The sequence below is a fragment of the Dreissena polymorpha genome, chromosome 8 (assembly GCF_020536995.1).
Source record: "Dreissena polymorpha isolate Duluth1 chromosome 8, UMN_Dpol_1.0, whole genome shotgun sequence".
In the NCBI taxonomy this organism is placed as follows: Eukaryota; Metazoa; Mollusca; class Bivalvia; order Myida; family Dreissenidae; genus Dreissena; species Dreissena polymorpha.
This window is the reverse complement of record NC_068362.1, coordinates 36,717,951-36,741,043: the sequence shown is the minus strand read 5'-3', so window position 1 is coordinate 36,741,043 and position 23,093 is coordinate 36,717,951. Positions and strand designations below refer to the sequence as shown.

Genomic DNA, 23,093 nt, shown 5'->3' with positions numbered 1-23,093 from the left:
AATGATGTTTATGACCGCGGAAATTTAAAATGGAGCACTTGCCCCCGTATCCCGATCGATTGACTGAATTTGGGTCGGTTCGGTCCCTTAATGCCGAACAAAAACGTAATTCGTTGTTGTCAGTGGCATGGGATGACGCGCGCATCTTTATAAATTTCCATCCAGGTTAGTTATTTAATGACGTCATGATCTTCATCATCATGACGCAGTCAGTTCAGTCAATCTATAGTACTGACAATGTAGATTTAATAAAACGTGTACGTATAATTGTAATGAAACGTATTTCATTGAGATAAAACAGTAAAATATCAAACAAAAACAGACCAAAGATAAATATTTTCTTACATTATTGTTTGTCTATATATCCTTTAAATCTCACCACATGCGTTATAGGATTTAAAAAAATATATATGTTTGTTATACATCATGTGGAATACAATTTCTTTTTTGTTGTTTAGTAACAGCATTTAAATAATACTAGTATCTGTTTATACCGTTTGACAAATGCACCGGTAAAATTCAAATTTAGCACAAAAAATCATTATAATTATTATAATGATTAACATAAAACATTAAATTGCAATGTAATACTGAAATAGAGTTGTTCATTATTGAAATCGTGGATATATGTTCCTCAGTCATTATAGAGATCTATACGCCGTACGACTATAGCCACTGCCTTTGGGCACGGAGCGTATATTGACCATCTAGAGTCCGTGCTTTGGGCTAGCGCTTAACGTGAGAACTATCCCAATAACAGATTTATTTGTCATCATATCTTTAAACAGTAGTATCGTCTCTCGTTGTGGGCAAGTTATTTTTATAACATAAAAGCATTTGTGACGTAGCGCATCATTTGAGTCGACTTATTGACAAAATTATAGATCTGATGACAAAATCGGGGATGAGCGTTATTTTCTGAGATTTATCAGTGAAAAACATTTATTTTTATTTTTTTTTACTTTCTAGAAAACGTGTATGCCGCGTCCTCTAGACGACTGAGTACTTTTCATTTGAAGGTCGTTTAACATTTTAGATTTTTTCCAGACATTTGATCGGTACCAGATATTCCCATAAAACGTTCCGGTTTCCGACTGTGTCCGGGTTTTAGACATCGTTTGTTTATGGCGCAATTTTCTAATAACAACAGTAGGCCTAAAAGTTAGTAAAAAAGGCTGTATTATTTTTTTTATGTAACCAAATATTATTTAACTTCAAAAATTGTTTTACCAATTTCAACAGAATTCAGTGTATATCACCATTCTTTGAAAAAAAATCACAAATGAAATTAGAGGATTCTGCAATATGCAATATGATTTCGCGATCAATAGCTCACTTCTCGAGTTGACTGAAGCTCATTCGGACAAAATGTCAGTACCTTGGTCATTAATTTAACATATTGTTTCATTGTTATAAATGTGAGTTAAACTGCATGGAATCGAAATTTAAACAAAGAATGCGTACTGGAATAAACATTCATTAAAATCATAGTTAAAAGCCACTATCACAATGTAAAGGAGGAAATCTAACTGTTGGATAAATTAACTATTTTCGGTATCATGTCCTCGTATTATATAATGCTTCCTTTTTTTTTAAATAGGAATAAAATACTTTTTGTAAAAAAGAAATAATTAATATATAGCATCATTTAATTTTTAAATGCGTTCTGGAATAAACATTCAATAAAATCATAGGTTAACCCTAGTTGCAATAATCCAACTCCAAGCTATTGACCCTCCGGGTCGCTGGGAGTTGCAACTCCTTACGGTATTTTCCATGTCAAGTTCCCCGCCCATAATCCGGGCGGCATATTAATCCGAAATATTAGCCCCATACACTAATTTCTGGCATAAATAAACACAAATAGATCGTAAATATATCTGTAATGCGCAAATAAAAACAACTTACAACATAAAATTGATATTAATCCAAAGTTTCAAACACGTCAACGGTTCTTTTAAATGAAACATGACTATGAAGTTAAGCACAATGTCATGACTTATGACTAGGTAGATACCGAAAACAAAAACAGTACTGTTTTTGCGAAAACAGGAAATATACCGAAAACAGATTTCCCACCTTTACATCGTGAAAGTGGCGTTAAGTCACAACTTATGAAGTTAAATAATATTTGGTTACATAAAAAAGAATGTTTTCGCAATGTTTTTGCAATGGACAGAGCCGAGTAATTCCGAATTAAAAAATACGCTATAGGCCATCTACGGAATCCTCGGCGAGATAGATCTCGTGTCTAATCTACCAATCGTAATATATGGACTAGCTCCGGAACATCCGTAAGATAGATTGAATCTTCAATTCAAAACTTCGGCTTTCGGTTTGATAACGGTTTTTGCATAAAGTCTTTGTTTTGAGTATTTCTCCACAATTCACTCGGAAATTGATATCGGTAATAACAGGTATTGTGTTTGTAACGATGTATTAGGTTGATTAAACTCGATTTTATAGACATACGTGAGACATAATTTTTTGAAATTAAAAAATGGGTTACAAGGAAGTCGAACTCTGAGCTGTACGTATGTACTTATAAAAGCTCAGAGCATTCAAGAAGAACTAAGTTTAATGCCACTATAATGATGTAAAGGTGGGAAATCTAACTGTTTTCGGTATATTTTCTGTTTTTCCGGTTTCCGACTGTTTCCGGGTTTTAGACATCGTTTGTTTATGGCGCCATTTTCTAATAACAACAGAATAGGTAAAAGTTATTTTAAAAAAAATGGCTGTATTTTTTTTTATGTAACTGCAGACTGTACAGGCTAATCTGTGACAGCACATTCTTTTAGCTCAGTTTTCCCTGATCAAGACTGCTATTTTTAAGGCTTCAATTCAGATGGATTTTCTGGAGAGCCGTGATGCTGCGCTACGTAAAGCCAGAAGTGAGCAGCATCTCCTGCACCAGCAGCAACTCCTGATACAGAGACTCAACAACCTGCAGAAGGAAAATGACCAGGTACGTGATACAGAGACTCAACAACCAGCAGAAGGAAAAAGACCAGGTACGTGATACAGGGACTCAACAACCTGCAGAAGGAAAATGACCAGGTACGTGATACAGAGACTCAACAACCTGCAGAAGGAACATGACCAGGTACGGATTAGATGGGAACGCACACATACTTTTTGTACTAATGCATGAAAGTGTTATGGAAGTTATACAGACGCAATCACGCCACTCAACTTTTTTTCACTAAGGTATACAATACATGTATCATAATGACACGTTTGTAGTCCCTTAGATATACAAGTGAAAAACCTTCAAGCTTTAGACGCTTCATGTTTGTTGTCCCTTAGATATACAAGTGAAAAACCTTCAAGCTTTAAACGCTTCATGTCAACCCAAATTACCAGTGTTTATTTTCACCATTTGAGAATTGGGCCGGGTCCCTTTGGATTGGGAAAATCACGTCCTTTTGGCTGAAATTGGGAAATAAGTGTTCTTGTCTTTTTGCTAACTATTACTTAAAATTGAGAATAAAAGTGATTAATGAATTGAATAAATTTAATTAGGTTAGTCCGTATATTTGGTTTATCTACTATGGTAAAGGTGTGTAAGTTAATTGCCATAGGTTAATACATAATTAATATTAAATCGTGCACTTACTCTGAATATAAGATTAACACGAACATGTTTTTGTCGACTGTACGTGAATACTTATAATTTTAACATGAATCCCTATCGAACGCAGAAATTTGTGTTTACATCGATCTAAGAACATGTTTCTTATGCGATGCGTATAAAGATTACTTCATTCTAATTGAGCCTGTTTTATACTCTCTCGCATATGCTTTGGAGCAGTCAGTATGACTACCTATAAATCGAGCACTGTTATAGATTAAATCTACTCGATTAATATAGTCGATTAGACGTTGACGTCTCTCGAGTAAATCAAGCACAGTCACAGCGTCACAGACAATCAAGGAAGCTGATTTTGCGGACAAAGGTAGGTCGTAAGGCAATAAAGATGTTATCGATAAGGGCGCGTGGCGAAATTTGCCTTTGAAAAGGGCAGAGTGGCGATCCGGGAGGGCAGCGTGGCTTTTCGCCACGCTAAAATGGCCTGGGAAAAACACTACGGTTTATCTTACAGAGCTGAATGGGAGATAAACTCACTGTACAGATTTATTTTTATTGTATTTGTCTTTAAATGTTTGAAACCATCAATTGGGAATATTTAGGTCCTATTTCGGGAAAAAAAATCCATTGGGAATGGGTCCCCAAACAGGACCCAAGTTTTGAGGATAGCAGTTCGATCAGTGTTGGGATTTCGTAACGTTAATGCATATAACGCGCCATTTGATATCGTACGTCAATTTTTTTTCTCCAAAAATTACAGGCTGTGTCCCAACTGCAAAATGTTACGTTTATTCCCAAAAAATCTGACCAAAAATTCCAAATTAAGATGCCAAACTTTTCCAATAAACTCAAAAATTGGTTTATTAAGTTTAAAATATAGTGGTATAATTATGTAGCTCTGTAAAATATAAATTTAAAAATGCAGTTACACATGCACCTATAAACAGCTTGAATACTGTTATTTATAATCTCATAAATAATATTTCCTTTTTCCCAAAAAACATATAACGCTATTTTTCCCAATATAAAAGGCACAGGCGTCATACTCTGTGACAAGCTTTGTTGGTTTAAATGTTTTTTACAAACATTAAAGTTGATAGAGAGTTGCTCTGGGAAAAAAGGTCATAAACCATAAACCACGTATTTTAAGTGTCGTCTCAGATTAGCCTGTGCATGCTTATCAGGGACAACACTTTCACCTTTTTTGGAATTTTTCATTTAATGGATGTGTCTTTTTGTGCAAATCAAGTTTATTCCAAAAGTGTCGTCCCTTATTAGCCTGTGCGGACTTCACAGGCTGGTCTTGGACAACTTTTTAAGTACATGCATTAAGCCCAATATTCCCAGAGCAAGGCTCAAAAGGATGTATTCCACTTTCAGTTTCGCCGTGACCTGTATTCCACTTTCAGTTGCGCCGTGACCTGTATTCCACTTTCAGTTGCGCTGTGACCTGTATTCCACTTTCAGTTGCGCCGTGACCTGACTGGAAACCCTGGTGGCTGCAGTGACCTTGACTACAAGAGATATGAGCTCCAACAAGTGTTGGACATGTACAGACTCACTGGTAATGTTATAGTATATATTACACACTTGCCAAGATATGTACAGACTGGCTGGTAATGTTATAGTATCAGTGCCTTCCCCAGGATTTTTTTCAGGCGCCCCGGGGCCGATCGGGGATGGGTTCCGGAGGGGTGTCCCCTCCATACGTTGATTTTTTTTTAATTTTACGTGTCAATAACGTTCTGTGGTGCGTTATAAATCAAAGAAAAACAGCGTCAAAAGACGTCATTTGGTGCGCTATGACTCTTCAAAAAATTCCCCCAGTCATTTAAAAATATTTTTAATTGTTTAAAAACTTTTCCGCACAGATAGTAAAATCCCGACTCGAACGATTCCCCAATACATCCGTTTCAACCCGACTCTATTACTGTATACTTACTATTTTTCAAGTTTCTATTTATTATCCGATAATCCCGTTTATTCCGTTTTTATCAATATCTTTCTGGTAAATATTTACGATTAAAGCTTTCAGTTATTTCTTTAACACAAACCTTGCCATTTTTTAAGTGACTATTTATAGATTTGATGAAATATTGCGTCTGAATATGCGTCAATCCCCTGACCTGTTGTGTGCTTGTTAAAACGCTCAATACACGCCATTTGTATGCAATAGACGCGACGTTGTACATGCTGCATAATTTTCGCGCTCTTTTTAATTGAGAAAAAGATTCGACACAAAATAAAATTTGCACTGCTAATTTGAAGCAAAAATATTTAACGTTGCGGTAACATTTACATTCGGAAGTGTGTTTCGGATTAAAAACGCGTTAACATCGACTTACGGGAATGGGTTTCGGATTACAAATTTAATTATTCCCATTTGAGATTTCAATAAATATTAACCGTTGCGTTATAAATTCAACGATAATTTGTTTTAAACACTTTACGAGTCGAATAAATGTTTTGACGGAATTATGCATGAAATTCACGTTGTCCACGAGGATCACGGCCGGTTGCCATCATCAGTCTTCTAACTATCGATTATCGGACGAAACATTTACAAGTGTGCGTAATTTATTCAACGAAAATTTGTTAAAGCGCATTACGTGTCGAATAAATGTCAGAAAAACGAGGTTAATCAGTTCTATAAATGGACATGTTGAAATATACATGTACTGGAATTAAATAAATTGTTATCACATAATTGTAACCGGGAGTCATTTGCACAACTTACTCGCTATAATAATTAATTGTTTACCACTTGCAATTAATTTCTCGTATTAATTTTGAGTCATAGGTAACACTTGTTTACAGTAAAAAGGTGTGATGATGATGCCCGAAACCGTCTTTAATGTTCTGTACTGTACTAATTACCGGTTTATATTACGCAAATGGTACAACTTCTTACTAATCAAGCTGCGATAAACTCTTACTTCATGCCCGACGTCAATCAAAAATAATGGTCGATAGTTAACCCCGCCCTCATAAGCATTCGCGTAACCGATTGGACGATGAACTTCACAGTTAGACGACTGGAAATTTACCAGATACATCCTTGTCAGCATTTAAATGACCGTGTAATGTGGCTAGAATAATCGATACGCGCGTCATGCTATTCTCTTATCAGTGGATTATCCATTACCCCATGTGGTGTTTATGGCGATTACTTGTGAAAGTAGGTACCGAGTGCTCTTTTAAAACAGGGAATATTGATACACTGATAGGGAAACCTTGATTTTTTTGGACAATCTCCACTTTATTTTACTGAAGAATACACTGATCGGAAAATTTCAAGCGCCCCGGGGACTCTGATTTCGAAATTCAAGCGCCCCGGCAAGGGGCGCTTAAATGGCCTGGGGAAGACCCTGTAGTATATATTACACACTTGCCAAGATATGTACAGACTGGCTGGTAATGTTATAGTATATATTACACACTTGCCAAGATATGTACAGACTGGCTGGTAATGTTATAGTATATATTACACATTTGCCAAGACATGTACAGACTCACTGGTAATGTTATAGTATATATTACACATTTGCCAAGACATGTACAGACTCACTGGTAATGTTTTTTTGTTTTGTTTTTATACCACATTTATATAGCGCCCTTTTCATACTCGAGATGTGCGTTCAAAGGCGCTTTACAGTTTTTCCCTGATCACTGGGTCATAAGTCGTCCGTAAACATCTTGGCCCAGTATGCAGCCACGGCACATTGGCTTATTTCCCTCTCAGGTACCCATTTATACACCTGGGTGGAGAGGAGCAGTTGTGGGATAAATTTCTTGCTCAAGGAAATTCCAGCGGTCAGGTCGGGATTCGAACCCGGGACCTCTCGATCCCTAAGCCAGCGTCTTACTATTAGACAACTGCTCCCACTATGAATGTTATAGTATATATTACACATTTGCCAAGACATGTACAGACGCACTGGTAATGTTATAGTATATATTACACATTTGCCAAGACATGTACAGACTCGCTGGTAATGTTATAGTATATATTACACATTTGCCAAGACATGTACAGACTGGCTGGTAATGTTATAGTATAAATTACACATTTGCCAAGACATGTACAGACTCACTGGTAATGTTATAGTATATATTACACACTTGCCAAGACATGTACAGACTGGCTGGTAATGTTATAGTATATATTACACATTTGCCAAGACATGTACAGACTCACTGGTAATGTTATAGTATATATTACACACTTGCCAAGACATGTACATACTGGCTGGTAATGTTATAGTATATATTACACACTTGCCAAGACATGTACAGACTCACTGGTAATTTTATAGTATATATTACAAACTTGCCAAAACATGTACAGACTGGCTGGTAATGTTATTGTATATATTACACACTAACCAAGACATGTACAGACTGGCTGGTAATGTTATAGTATATATTACACGCTTGCCAAGACATGTACAGACTGGCTGGTAATGTTATAGTATATATTACACACTTGCCAAGACATGTACAGACTGGCTGGTAATGTTATAGTATATATTACACACTTGCCAAGACATGTACAGACTGGCTGGTAATGTTATAGTGTATATTACACATTTGCCAAGACATGTACAGACTGGCTGGTAATGTTATAGTATAAATTACACATTTGCCAAGACATGTACAGACTCACTGGTAATGTTATAGTATATATTACACGCTTGCCAAGACATGTAAAGACTGGCTGGTAATGTTATAGTATATATAATTATTACACACTTGCCAAGACATGTACAGACTGGCTGGTAATGTTATAGTATATATTACACACTTGCCAAGACATATACAGACTGGCTGGTAATGTTATAGTATATATTACAAATTTGTCAAGACATGTACAGACTCACTGGTAATGTTATAGTATATATTACACATTTGCCAAGACATGTACAGACTCACTGGTAATGTTGAAGTATATATTACACACTTGCCAAGATATGTACAGACTGGCTGGTAATGTTATAGTATATATTACACATTTGCCAAGACATGTACAGACTCGCTGGTAATGTTATAGTATATATTACACACTTGCCAAGACATGTACAGACTAGCTGGTAATGTTTTAGTATATATTACACATTTGCCAAGACATGTACAGACTCACTGGTAATGTTATAGTATATATTACACATTTGCCAAGACATGTACAGACTCACTGGTAATGTTATAGTATATATTACACACTTGCCAAGATATGTACAGACTGGCTGGTAATGTTATAGTATATATTACACACTTGCCAAGACATGTACAGACTCACTGGTAATTTTATAGTATATATTACACACTTGCCAAAACATGTACAGACTGGCTGGTAATGTTATAGTATATATTACACACTGGCCAAGACATGTACAGACTCACTGGTAATGTTATAGTATATATTACACACTTGCCAAAACATATACAGACTGGCTGGTAATGTTATAGTATATATTACACATTTGCCAAGACATGTACAGACTCACTGGTAATTTTATAGTATATATTACACACTGGCCAAGACATGTACAGACTGGCTGGTAATGTTATAGTATATATTACACGCTTGCCAAGACATGTACAGACTGGCTGGTAATGTTATAGTATATATTAAACACTTGCCAAGACATGTACAGACTCACTGGTAATGTTATAGTATATATTACACACTTGCCAAGATATGTACAGACTGGCTGGTAATGTTATAGTATATATTACACATTTGCCAAGACATGTACAGACTCGCTGGTAATGTTATAGTATATATTACACACTTGCCAAGACATGTACAGACTGGCTGGTAATGTTTTAGTATATATTACACATTTGCCAAGACATGTACAGACTCACTGGTAATGTTATAGTATATATTACACATTTGCCAAGACATGTACAGACTCACTGGTAATGTTATAGTATATATTACACACTTGCCAAGACATGTACAGACTCACTGGTAATGTTATAGTATATATTACACACTTGCCAAGATATGTACAGACTGGCTGGTAATGTTATAGTATATATTACACACTTGCCAAGACATGTACAGACTCACTGGTAATGTTATAGTATATATTACACACTTGCCAAGACATGTACAGACTGGCTGGTAATGTTATAGTATATATTACACACTTGCCAAGACATGTACAGACTGGCTGGTAATGTTATAGTATATATTACACACTTGCCAAGACATGTACAGACTGGCTGGTAATGTTATAGTATATATTACACGCTTGCCAAGACATGTACAAACTGACTGGTAATGTTATAGTATACATTACACACTTGCCAAGACATGTACAGACTCACTGGTAATGTTATAGTATATATTACACATTTGCCAAGACATGTACAGACTGGCTGGTAATGTTATAGTATATATTACACACTTGCCAAGACATGTACAAACTGACTGGTAATGTTATAGTATATATTACACACTTGCCAAGACATGTACAAACTGACTGGTAATGTTATAGTATATATTACACACTTGCCAAGACATGTACAGACTCACTGGTAATGTTATAGTATATATTACACACTTGCCAAGACATGTACAAACTGACTGGTAATGTTATAGTATATATTACACACTTGCCAAGACATGTACAAACTGACTGGTAATGTTATAGTATATATTACACACTTGCCAAGACATGTACAGACTCACTGGTAATGTTATAGTATATATTACACACTTGCCAAGACATGTACAGACTCACTGGTAATGTTATAGTATATATTACACATTTGCCAAGACATGTACAGACTGGCTGGTAATGTTATAGTGTATATTACACACTTGCCAAGACATGTACAGACTCACTGGTAATGTTATAGTATATATTACACACTTGCCAAGACATGTACAGACTCACTGGTAATGTTATAGTATATATTACACACTTGCCAAGACATGTACAAACTGACTGGTAATGTTATAGTATATATTACACACTTGCCAAGACATGTACAGACTGGCTGGTAATGTTATAGTATATATTACACACTTGCCAAGACATGTACAAACTGACTGGTAATGTTATAGTATATATTACACATTTGCCAAGACATGTACAGACTCACTGGTAATGTTATAGTATATATTACACATTTGCCAAGACATGTACAGACTCACTGGTAATGTTATAGTATATATTACACACTTGCCAAGATATGTACAGACTGGCTGGTAATGTTATAGTATATATTACACACTTGCCAAGACATGTACAAACTGACTGGTAATGTTATAGTATATATTACACACTTGCCAAGACATATACAGACTGGCTGGTAATGTTATAGTATATATTACACACTTGCCAAGACATGTACAAACTGACTGGTAATGTTATAGTGTATACATGTATTACACACTTGCCAAGACATGTACAGACTGGCTGGTAATGTTATAGTATATATTACACACTTGCCAAGACATGTACAGACTGGCTGGTAATGTTATAGTATATATTACACACTTGCCAAGACATGTACAGACTGGCTGGTAATGTTATAGTATATATTACACACTTGCCAAGATATGTACAGACTGGCTGGTAATGTTATAGTATATATTACACACTTGCCAAGACATGTACAGACTGGCTGGTAATGTTATAGTATATATTACACACTTGCCAAGACATGTACAGACTGGCTGGTAATGTTATAGTATATATTACACACTTGCCAAGACATGTACAGACTGGCTGGTAATGTTATAGTATATATTACACACTTGCCAAGACATGTACAGACTGGCTGGTAATGTTATACATGTCTTTTTCAGGCATGTTTTGAAGTGCCACATTGCTCTTTTTAAAATTAAAAGCCACCATGTGCCCTTATCAATAAACATCTTGATTATTGTCTTTCTTATCTGTGATGAATCAGTGAGTTGCTACTCCTAAAACAAACAAAATATTCACTATGCTAGTAAATTTTTATGCTCCAAAATTTATTTTGGAGGGAGCATATAGTCGCCGCTTCGTCTGTCCGTGTGTGCGTCTGGCTGTCTGTCCGTCCATGCACAATTTTTTCCGGGCTATTTCTCAGCAACTAATGACCGGAATTCAATGAAACTTTTATTTTATGGGAAGCTTCACTACCAAGAGGAGATGTGCATATTATCAGCGGGTTCTGGTCGAATGATTTTTCACAGAGTTATGGCCCTTTAAAATTTTCTATAAAAAACTATTGTCCCCCCAACTACTGTGCCCTCAAGATGGTTCCTTTTATCTGAATATATAGTGCAATATTATGACCAAAAAAAACTCTGGGGAGCATCACCCATCTCCGACTGTTTCTTGTTATTAACTTGACATGAATATTATGTACAGAATTTACAAACAAAATAGCTACACCTGGCCAAAGGAAAAGTTGAAAACATGGTACATTCATTTGTTGTTGGTATAAATGCAATTTGAAAAACGTGGTTCATTAATTTGTTTGCCCCCTGATCGAATGATCGAGGGTATATTGCTTTTGTCCTGTCTGTCTGTCATTCTGTCTCAAAACTTTAACCTTTGTTAAAGTTTTGCAATAACTTTTGCAATATTGAAGATATCAACTTGATATTTGGCATGCAAGTGTATCTCATGAAGCTGCACATTTTGAGTTGTAAAAGGTCAAGGTCATCCTTTAAGGTCAAAAGTAAAAAAATACCATCCAAGGGAAGTAAGAAGCTTTAAAAGGGAGATAATTTCTAAACCTGCCAAATGATTTATTGAAATTTTATTTCAAAGCGGCCCAATAGGGGGCATTGTGTTTCTGACAAACACATCTCTTGTTTATTTGGTAAAACATTTTTAATCCTCGTTCCGGTAAAAGTAGGCTTAATGCATATGTCAAATATAATGTGTCGAGTGTCATCCCAGATTAGCCTGTGCAGTCTGCAAGGGCTGATTAGGGACGAAACTGTGTCAAGTGTCATCCCAGACTAGCCTGTGCAGTCTGCAAGGGCTGATTAGGGACGAAACTTTCTGCTTTTATGGAATATTTGTTTGCAGGAAATCATCTCTTCACTATTTCCCCCATAAGAAGCAAAGTGAAAATGACTTTTGCAACCAGCATTAAACCAGAAAAGCCTGCGAGTAACTCGCAGTCTGTTCATGTTTTATGCTGTTTGCTGCTCATCAGTAACTAAGGGTTGGAAATGAAGCCTTTAAAACTTGAATTTAGTAAGAAAGGTATTTAATTAAATGTCACTTTCTAAGGGACTACAAATGGGTTAAAAACACATATCTATGTGGGAAAGGGTTTACAAAATTTCAGTAGAGACTGTACATGCTCATGTGGGACGACTCGTAATCCATATGCAGGAAGCCCTGTTTTCCCAGAACGAGGCTCATTGTCTTGCAGGTATAAGTCTGCTGCCGTCCTCACACTGTGACTCTACATCGTTCACAGTCAGGTTTGATCCCCTCTTTGGCGACCAGCTGCCATCTGCAGCCTTCTACACACTGCAGGTAACCAAGAAGGGAGACAACTACCAGACCGGCCAGCACAGCTTACCTCCCTTTGTACCACTTGACAACTTGGTAAAGGATTATTTAGGTATGGACAATTCAATGAAATGTTTGTCATGAATATTCGTTTTACTACTAACCTCCTCTATATAATATCAGGATTGATATTAATATTAATAAACACTAAGGTATGGCCCTTGAATAATGTTTTATCTTGTCCGGATGTCTATTTTTGTACAGTTTTCATTGAGTTTTGTATAAGTTTGATTATTTTATGCAATTTACTTAACCAAACTACTTTCTTTGTGCACATTTTGATGTAGCATAATAAACCCCTGGGGCCCGTCTTATCAAACATTGTATTACATTTTCACCTTACGATGCAATTTTCAAAGCACCATAAATATGTAACCGTCACATGTATAATTACTTTTGTTGAACATTTTCATTCATTTCCAAAGAAACTGTCAAATATCCTTTATATTTGAAACATACAGATCATAATCACTTATATTTTAAAATATCAAAATTCAATCGTAAGTTTACATTTTCGTACGATCATTGATAAGACGGACCCCTGATTCTTAATCATTAGATGCAGGGGAACTGTCGACCTTTCTAGAGCAGATTTCCAACCACCTGTATTCCTATGTACAGAGGAGAGAAGCCTGTGCACTAATTAAAGTGAGTCTTAAACATGACAGTGTTGAAACCGAATTTTAAAGGCCTTTGCAAACAGTTTGGATCCAGATGAGACACCACAGAACGTGGCGTCTCATCAGGATCCAAAATGTTTGCTATCCTGATAGTATTCTTTGAAGAAAAAATATAGAAAATGCTAATTTTAGAAATTCAGCAGACAACATTTCAGCAAAAGACACATTTCCCAGCATGCAAAGGGTTAACCATGAAAGAATACTATCAGAAAGCAAACAGTTTGGATCCTGATGAGACGCCACGTTCTGTGATGAGACGCCACGTTCTGTGGCGTCTCATCTGGATCCAAACTGTTTGCAAAGGCCTTCAAAATTCGGTTCCCAGCATGCAAAAGGTTAAACATGACAGTGTTTTGGGAATGGGGCAGGGTCCATTTAGATTGGGAAAAATCGTGCTGTTTTGACCTAAATAGGGAAATGAGTGTTGTTGTTTTTTTTTGCTAACAAATGCTTCAAAAATGAAAATAAAAGTGTTTAAAAAAATATTTAATAAGGTTTAACTTGTAGAGCTGGATGGAAGATGAACTTAATGTTGAGATTTAAAAAAACTTTGAAACTGTTAATTGGGAAATTTTAGGTCCCATTTGGGAAAAACAGATACTTTTTCCGATAGGAATCTTTTTCATTCATTTATATATACAATTAGCATTAAAAAATCTACTATACATGACAGCAGAAACAAATGAAGTTTTAAGCTCAAATACTCACTGTCTCACTTGTTGTGGAAAGGATTGCCTAGATTTCTGTTTAATATTGATATTTTAAAATGTTAGTTTATATGACAAAACTTGATTTGCATAAAATAGTAGAAGACCCATGTTATTGAAATAAGTATGTTATCATGTGACAAAATAGTTGTTACTAAAGTTGTTTTTTTTTGTAAATACAGGTTTTTTTTCCACTTTTTGGGAAGATAGCCCATGGCTTTGGAATTGGGAATTTTGTCGGCATTTTCATGAAATGGCGAAAATAAATTCATTAGCCTTTTTTCCACACAAAAAGTCCACTGATAAGGGAAGTACTAAATTTGATATAACTTTTTATAATCATTCAAATTAAAAGCACGAAATCATAATACTTTGTTAGATGTAATTGAATTAAACTTGAGATAAAATACGCATAAGACACTTATTTCAAAAAAAAAAAAATTTTTTTTTTTTAATTTTGAATTTTTTGCCACATTTTGGGAAAAAAGTATACTTTTTGGGATTTGGAACATAGCCGAATTTCGGCTGTAAAATCGGGCAAAAAAAAACCTTCAATATGAGCCTTACTTAATTCACGGTCTGCGCAGGCTAATCAGGAAAAACACTTTCTGCTTTTATGGTATTTTTCATTTTAAAGTCTGTTCTTAACTCAAATCTAGTTTGTGCGAAAAGGGTCCCCCTGAATTGCCTGTGTTGACTGCACAGGCAAATGCGGGATAAAACATACCGCACATGCATTTAACCCTTTTCCCATCAAAGGCAAGGTGGAAATGGCTATGTGCAAACTAGTGCTGCAACAATATACCGGTATATCGGTATATATCGCAATACGCAATCCGCATATTGTATTGCGATACGATTTTCGTCATACCGGTACGAAAATTTTACAAACATGCATCTACATTTCGTTCAGAAAAGCCATCCAAAATAATGATATTAAGGTAAACAAAACAAATCGGTATTTTGTAAAAATAAATTGTTACGTACAAATGGCATTCTAAAAAGTCTATTATACAGAGTAGCATTGTTACATGGGAGCATTCATTCTATGCTTTTAAACGAATTATCGTTGAATTAATTACGCACAACTAAATGTTTCGTTCGATTCTGAAATGAGCATTATTTAATTTGTAATCCAAATTTCGGAAACATGCTTCCGAAATGTAATGCTAACGCGACAATTAAAAAAAGTGCTTTATTCTTTTTCTCAATAAAAAGCGAAAGCGCGCAAAAATTATACAGACATGTAGAACGTCGTGTGCAAAGTGTGGGTGTATTTGTGTTGTATAAAACGGGAACATCACGTCAGGCGATTTACGCATGTTCAGTGGGAAAAAAACGCCCGATTGGAAGTTATTTCATCACATCTTTAAATAGTAACACATGCCAAAATGTATTTGATATTTAAGAAAATTGGTGAATGTTTGTGTTTTGTGTTATTCTTGAGCATTTTTAGCTCATCTATTTTTTGAAAAAAAAATATGAGCTATTGTCATCACCTTGGCGTTGGCGTCGGCGTCCGGTTAAGTTTTGCGTTTAGGTCCACTTTTCTCAGAAAGTATCAATGCTATTGCATTCAAACTTGGTACACTTACTTACTATCATGAGGGGACTGGGCAGGCAAAGTTTGATAACTCTGGCGTGCATTTTGACAGAATTATGTGCCCTTTTTATAATGAGAAAATTGAAAATTTTGGTTAAGTTTTGTGTTTAGGTCCATTTTATTCCTTAAGTATCAAAGCTATTGCTTTCATACTTGCAACACTTACTAACTATCATGAGGGGACTGTGCAGGCAAAGTAATGTAACTCTGACTGGCATATTGACAGAATTATGTGCCCTTTCTATACTTAGAAAATTTAAAATTTTGTTAAGTTTTGTGTTTAGGTCCACTTAATTCCTACAGTATCAAAGCTATTGCTTTCATACTTGCAACACTTATAAACTATCATAAGGGTACTGTGCAGGCAAAGTTATGTAACTCTGACTGGCATTTGGACAGAATTATGGGCCCTTTATACTTAGAAAATTGAAAAGTTTTGTGTTTTGGTCCACTTTACCCCTGAAGTATCATAGATATTGCTTTCATACTTGGAACAATCACAAACTATCATAAGGGTACAGTAAAAGGACAAGTTGCATAACTCTGGTTGTCATTTTTACGGAATTATGGCCCTTTTTTGACTTAGTAACTTTGAATATATGGTTTAATTTTGTGTTTCGATCCACTTTTCTTCTTAAGTATCAAGGCTATTGCTTTCAAACTTCAAATACTTTCATGCTATCATGAGGTTACTGTACCTGGCAAGTTGAATTTTACCTTGACCTTTGAATGACCTTGACTCTCAAGGTCAAATTATTAAATTTTGCTAAAATTGCCATAACTTCTTTATTTATGATTAGATTTGATTGATACTTTGACAAAACTACTCTTACCTGACATACCACAATCGACTCCACCCAAACCATCCCCCGTGCCCCCCCCCCCCCCCCCCCCCCCCCCCCCCCCCCCCCCGAATCCCCCCTCCCCCCTCCTCTAATTTTTTTTTTTAAGATCATCTCACAAATGACCACATTATACACCCCCACCCCCCAAATTATTTTTTTGGGAACGGTTAAAAAACACAAATATTTATTTTTAGTATTTTATGTTTGAAATACCGTCCAACCATCACATCCAAGAATCCACCACCCACCCACCCATTTGCATTTTTTTTCCGCATTTTTGGAAGATAATGTTATAAATGTCCACACCCCCACACTATACACCCCTCTTCACTCCACCCCTCCCTCCTTTGTGATTGAAAATGAGAGTCCCTTCACCTTTAAAAAGAACATAGATGAGCGGTCTGCACCCGCAAGGCGGTGCTCTTGTTATAGTAAACATTTACCAAAATTTGCTTTAAAACTGGAATATACGGGATTATCGGGTAACTGGCGATTTATAATTTTGGTACAAGTAAGCAATATATTGCGATATATTGCAATACGGGTTTTTGAGCTGACAATATATCGCAATACGCTTTTTGGCGTATTGTTGCAGCACTAGTGCAAACAGCATTAAACCTGAACAGCCTACGAGTAACTCGCATTTTGTTCAGGTTTTATGCTGTTTGCTGCTCATCAGTATCTAAGGGTTGGAAATGGAGCCTTTAAATTTGAATCTAAGAAAGGTCTTGAATTAAACTGAACTTTCTAAGGGACTACAAATGCTACAAAATACATACCTAAGTGGTAAAGTGTTAACTGGTAAAGTGTTAACTGGTAAAGTGTTAACTCACTTTTCTATGAGCAAGGCTCATACGGCCGTATTGGTGGTACCATGTGCCTTCTAATTTCAATGTCGCATGGTACCATTTTGCACCAAATGGGCTCATATATTTGTTTGCAGAAAGAGTTTAAACTCATGCTGGGAGACAGTCTGGAGGTGGACTTACCAGTGACGTTTGTCCGTATGTCTCTCACGGTATCCGAGAGTGTACCGCCTCTGGAGGTTACGCTGCAGTATAAAACTAGTGATGTATATCCTCACAAAGTGTACGTCCGTTTTAGTAAGATTTCTTTGCGTACCACTATTTGTTGATTTGTTTTTCATCAGATTTCACCTCATTAAAGCTCTTTACAAGTCTCTAGTCAACTATTAGTTAAAACCTATTTATTGTAGTTCGATTGCATCGAAAGCCTCTGGCTTATTGAAACGCTCTTGAGTCTATTTCCTGGGCCTAGAACCAGTACTTGGTGTCTTTGGGGGAGATCTTAAGAACGCCCCCACGATGGGGATCAAACCCATGACCTCCCGGTCGTTAGGCGGACACCATATCCATTACACCATGGCGACCTCTTAGTCAACTTTTAGCTTGTGATCACATCAGAGGCTGTATTTGTGATCAAATCAGAGGCTGTATTTGTGATCACATCAGAGGCTGTATTTGTGATCACATCAGAGGCTGTATTTGTGATCACATCAGAGGCTGTATTTGTGATCACATCAGAGGCTGTATTTGTGATCACATCAGAGGCTGTATTTGTGATCACATCAGAGGCTGTATTTGTGATCACATCAGAGGCTGTATTTGTGATCACATCAGAGGCTGTATTTGTGATCACATCAGAGGCTGTATTTGTGATCACATCAGAGGCTGTATTTGTGATCACATCAGAGACTGTATTTGTGATCACATCAGAGGCTGCATTTGTGATCACATCAGAGGCTGTATTTGTGATCACATCAGAGGCTGTATTTGTGATCACATCAGAGGCTGTATTTGTGATCACATCAGAGGCTGTATTTGTGATCACATCAGAGGCTGTATTTGTGATCACATCAGAGGCTGTATTTGTGATCACATCAGAGGCTGTATTTGTGATCACATCAGAGGCTGTATTTGTGATCACATCAGAGGCTGTATTTGTGATCACATCAGAGGCTGTATTTGTTATCACATCAGAGGCTGTATTTGTGATCACATCAGAGGCTGTATTTGTGATCACATCAGAGGCTGTATTTGTGATCACATCAGAGGCTGTGTTTGTGATCACATCAGAGGCTGTGTTTGTGATCACATCAGAGGCTGTGTTTGTGATCACATCAGAGGCTGTATTTGTGATCACATCAGAGGCTGTATTTGTGATCACATCAGAGGCTGTATTTGTGATCACATCAGAGGCTGTATTTGTGATCACATCAGAGGCTGTATTTGTGATCACATCAGAGGCTGTATTTGTGATCACATCAGAGGCTGTGTTTGTGATCACATCAGAGGCTGTGTTTGTGATCACATCAGAGGCTGTATTTGTGATCACATCAGAGGCTGTATTTGTGATCACATCAGAGGCTGTATTTGTGATCACATCAGAGGCTGTATTTGTGATCACATCAGAGGCTGTATTTGTGATCACATCAGAGGCTGTATTTGTGATCACATCAGAGGCTGTATTTGTGATCACATCAGAGGCTGTATTTGTGATCACATCAGAGGCTGTATTTTTCATCCAATCATGCCAAGCATGTATCTTTAAAAGGGCATTTCAGAATTTGGTAAATTGACACAATTAATAGAATATATGTTTTAGATTCGCAAATTTTCGTTGCAGTTATGATATTTGTGAGGAAACAGTAATACTGAACAGTTACCATGCTGTTAAATATCCATTATATTCATCTTATGCTGATTTAAAAACCTGAAAATTATAAAATGTTGAAATGCGAAACGATTGAATAATTTGGAGAGTTCTGTTGTTGATGTTTTATTTTGTGATGCAACGAGGATTGCTTATAAAATGTATAAAATACTTAAGCCATTGTGTGTGCACGGATGGCCAAGTGGTCTAAGGGATAGACTTTTACTCCAGGGGTCAGTGCTTCAAGCCCAGTTGAGGGTTACTATGCTACTTGCTTTAATTTTATTCTTGTTTTTTTACCGGAGCTTTTTAGATAATTTTTTGACATCTATCAATATAAAGCATTTAATGACAAACTTCAAGACATGCAGAAATCTGTGAAAAGTTTCAATGCTGACTTTGAGTCTGTAGGATCTTTTAGCTCTAGAGGAATATGTCATCTCTAACTATCCTGTGCAGACTGCACAGGCTAATCTGGGACGACACTTTATGCACACACATTTAGTCAAGTTTTCCCAGACCACTGCTATTGTCATAGCCAGCTTGTCGTCCGCCGTAGGCGTCGTGCTTAATCCTTAACATTGGCCATAACTTTTTAAATATTGAAGATAGCACCTTGATATTTGGCATGTATGTGTATCTCATGGAGCTGCACATTTTGAGTGGTAAAATTTCAAGGTAAACATCATCCTTCAAGGTCTAGGGTGGAAAAAACAAAGTACCGGTAACGGGAAGTAATAAGGTTTAAATGGACATAGTTATCTGACCTGCCCACGTATTTAATTTTGTTAAATAAATCAAAGCGGCGCAGTAGGCCGCATTGTGTTTCTGACAAACACATTGTGGTAAAAGGTCAAGGTCATCCTTTACGGTCTATGGTAAAAAAAGATTTAAGGGAAGTAATAAGCTTTAAAAAGCGAGAAAATTATTCAATATTGAACATAGCCACTTTATATATTTGGCACGCATGTGTATCTCATGGAGCTGCATATTTTGAGTTGTGAATCTACAGTCACAGTATAGTGGCTTTTAATTATTTGCTACTAAAAATAGAGATTTGTTACGGACAATTATTTTCAAAGGAAGTAATTTATATAATTATAAATCTCATATAATATATTTCCTTACCAAGAATTGAAGTTCTTTTCACAGTTACTGTACAGATTTATTATTTTGATAATTTATAACCCAAATGATTGATTTTTCAAAGTTTTTTTTTATGATATAATGATAATTTCTTTGATGTTCAATACATACCTGTGGACTTATGTCCATAGATACATGAGCAACTCTGGTTATGATCTCTTTTAAACCACAGGCCTTGGTTGGTAGTGATGTCTGACATGGTCATAATTTACTGTGAGACCCTCCCCACCCCCGCGGTTGGATTGGACAAATTCAAGGGAAGTAATAACCTTTAGAGTGAGATGATTTCTATACCTGCCAAATGATAAATAGAAATTTTATTTCAATGCGGCGCAGTAGGGTGCATTGTGTTTCTGACTAACACATCTCTTGTTGGGTCACTAGGTCAAAGGTCAAGGTCACTGTGACCTCTAAAAAAAATAATGCGGTGCTCTTGTTTCAATTCCAGGTACGTCAGAGGACACAGAATACGCTATTCCAAGAAAGAAGTTGGAGAAGTTATGCTCAAGGGCAGAGACCATTCTCCTACAGAACCTTATATACCCCTCGATGAAAGCAATCGTAAAGATGTTACAAGTGCTCCACAAACACCACAGCAGCCAAAAAGAATAGTAGTGCACTAGCTTGGCTGTTTTTTTTATTCTTTAGCAAGGGCCTTATATAGGCCCCTTCCCCCAAGAGAAAGGCCCCTTGAAGGGCCTTTTCCCGAGAGAATTTCATTTAAATGATGCAAATTTTCCTAAATTTCAAGCTTACTTTGGGAAATGTCTTCCCCTTTTCAGTTTTGTTCGGTAAAAAAATCGCCAAAAACGAAGGCCAGGCCCTTTTCCCAAAGTCAAGAAAAAAGCCCTGGTACTAGGTTATCATCAAAGACAAACATTTCCTGGTTATTATCCCCCGCCATAGGTGGAGGGATATTGTTTTGGCGGTGTCCGTCAAACCGTCTTTCCGTCCATCCGGAGCAATATCTTGGAAGTGCTTTGGCGGATTTCATTGAAACTTGGTATGAGTATATATATAGATAATAGGATGATGCCATTGTACACCATCTGATAATAACAGAGTTATGGCCCTTTGTATCTTGAACAAATGCTTTTTGTGTGTCCAGAGCCATATCTTGGAAGTGCTTTGGCGGATTTCATTGAAACTTGGTATGAATGTGCGGTAGCATATTGGCGGGGGATATCAATTCAATGAATTTGCTTGTTATTTATTACATTGGGTCATGTAGTGATTTTAAATTCAACTTGCCCACTGAAGGTGATGACTAAATTTTGCTACTGACCAAAAAGATACCTGAAATGTTGAATGATTGATGTACAAGTTGTTAAGGCCTTCATGTTTTGCCTTACTGAAACATAATTGTGTGTAAGAAGCTTGTGCATCTTTAATAGAAGAATATATTTTTATACTAGTAAATGTGGGACAAAATCACAGTTGGGCAACAAAGTTTGCCTATGAGAATTTTGTATTTAGCTGTAAATTATTGTAATTTTATATTACACATATACATCTAAGAAATCTTAATGTTTTTACATTAAAAATAAAATTTCATATTTGATTGTTGAATTGTATAAAGCGATTGTTGAATTGTATAAAGCCTATCTATGTTATACATTATTTTTATCAAATAATTTATTGGAAGAATTGTATTCAATATCATATTGTAATTATTTTATCAGTATGTCTTTGATATATGAATTTTGTATGCCCCCAAAAGAGGGCATATAGTGATAGGACCGTCTGTCTGTCTTTCCGTCACACTTTGCATTTAGGTTTCGCATTTAGATTTCGAAAAAATGCTCATAACTTCTATGTCGCTTCAGATAGCAACTTGATATTTGGCATGCATGGAGCTGCACATTTTGAGTGATGAAAGGTCAATGTCATCCTTCAAGGTCAAATATATGGCTTCAAAGCGGCGCATAAGGGGGCATTGCGTTTTTGACAAACACATCTCTTGTTGTTTGAATGTTCTTCCATTCTAAAATATGTATTTAAAAAAATGCTGGTTTTGTAGTTTAAACACTGATAATTTTCATGTTAAATTTACTGTTAACTGATAAAATGTTTGATTTTTATAACATTGTGCCTGATAATTATGTCAATAAATTGCTTCTATAAATGCTTTTTTGTGTTGTACAAGAGTGAACAAAAACACTTTAAAAAATGAGTAATCAGTGTTGACATGCATCCAGATTAAATCGTCTTATCATTCACAATTCTGACAATGCATTACATGTTTAGCCTATAAAACAATGATTTAATTTTGTAAACCCTTTTGTCAATTTCATATAAGTTAAACGTG

At 36.1% G+C, this 23,093-nt stretch overlaps 1 protein-coding gene across 7 annotated transcripts; it reads left to right on the top strand.

Moving 5' to 3' along the window:
- The first annotated feature begins 1,062 nt into the window (after positions 1-1,062).
- On the top strand, positions 1,063-22,910 carry LOC127841141 (uncharacterized). Of its 7 annotated transcripts, none has more exons than XM_052369764.1 (8): positions 1,129-1,161; positions 2,180-2,294; positions 2,849-2,968; positions 5,060-5,156; positions 12,989-13,183; positions 13,691-13,779; positions 17,910-18,069; positions 21,234-22,910. In XM_052369764.1, the coding sequence occupies exons 3-8, from the start codon at positions 2,849-2,851 to the stop codon at positions 21,395-21,397; spliced, it is 825 nt and encodes a 274-aa protein (XP_052225724.1). In that variant the 5' UTR covers positions 1,129-1,161; positions 2,180-2,294; the 3' UTR covers positions 21,398-22,910. The 7 variants fall into 7 exon arrangements, with proteins under 7 accessions (XP_052225725.1, XP_052225730.1, XP_052225724.1 ...); XM_052369768.1 differs by having other exon boundaries at positions 1,146-1,161; positions 2,215-2,294; XM_052369767.1 differs by lacking the exon at positions 1,129-1,161 and adding an exon at positions 1,234-1,370 and having other exon boundaries at positions 2,215-2,294.
- The last annotated feature ends 183 nt before the right edge of the window (positions 22,911-23,093 follow it).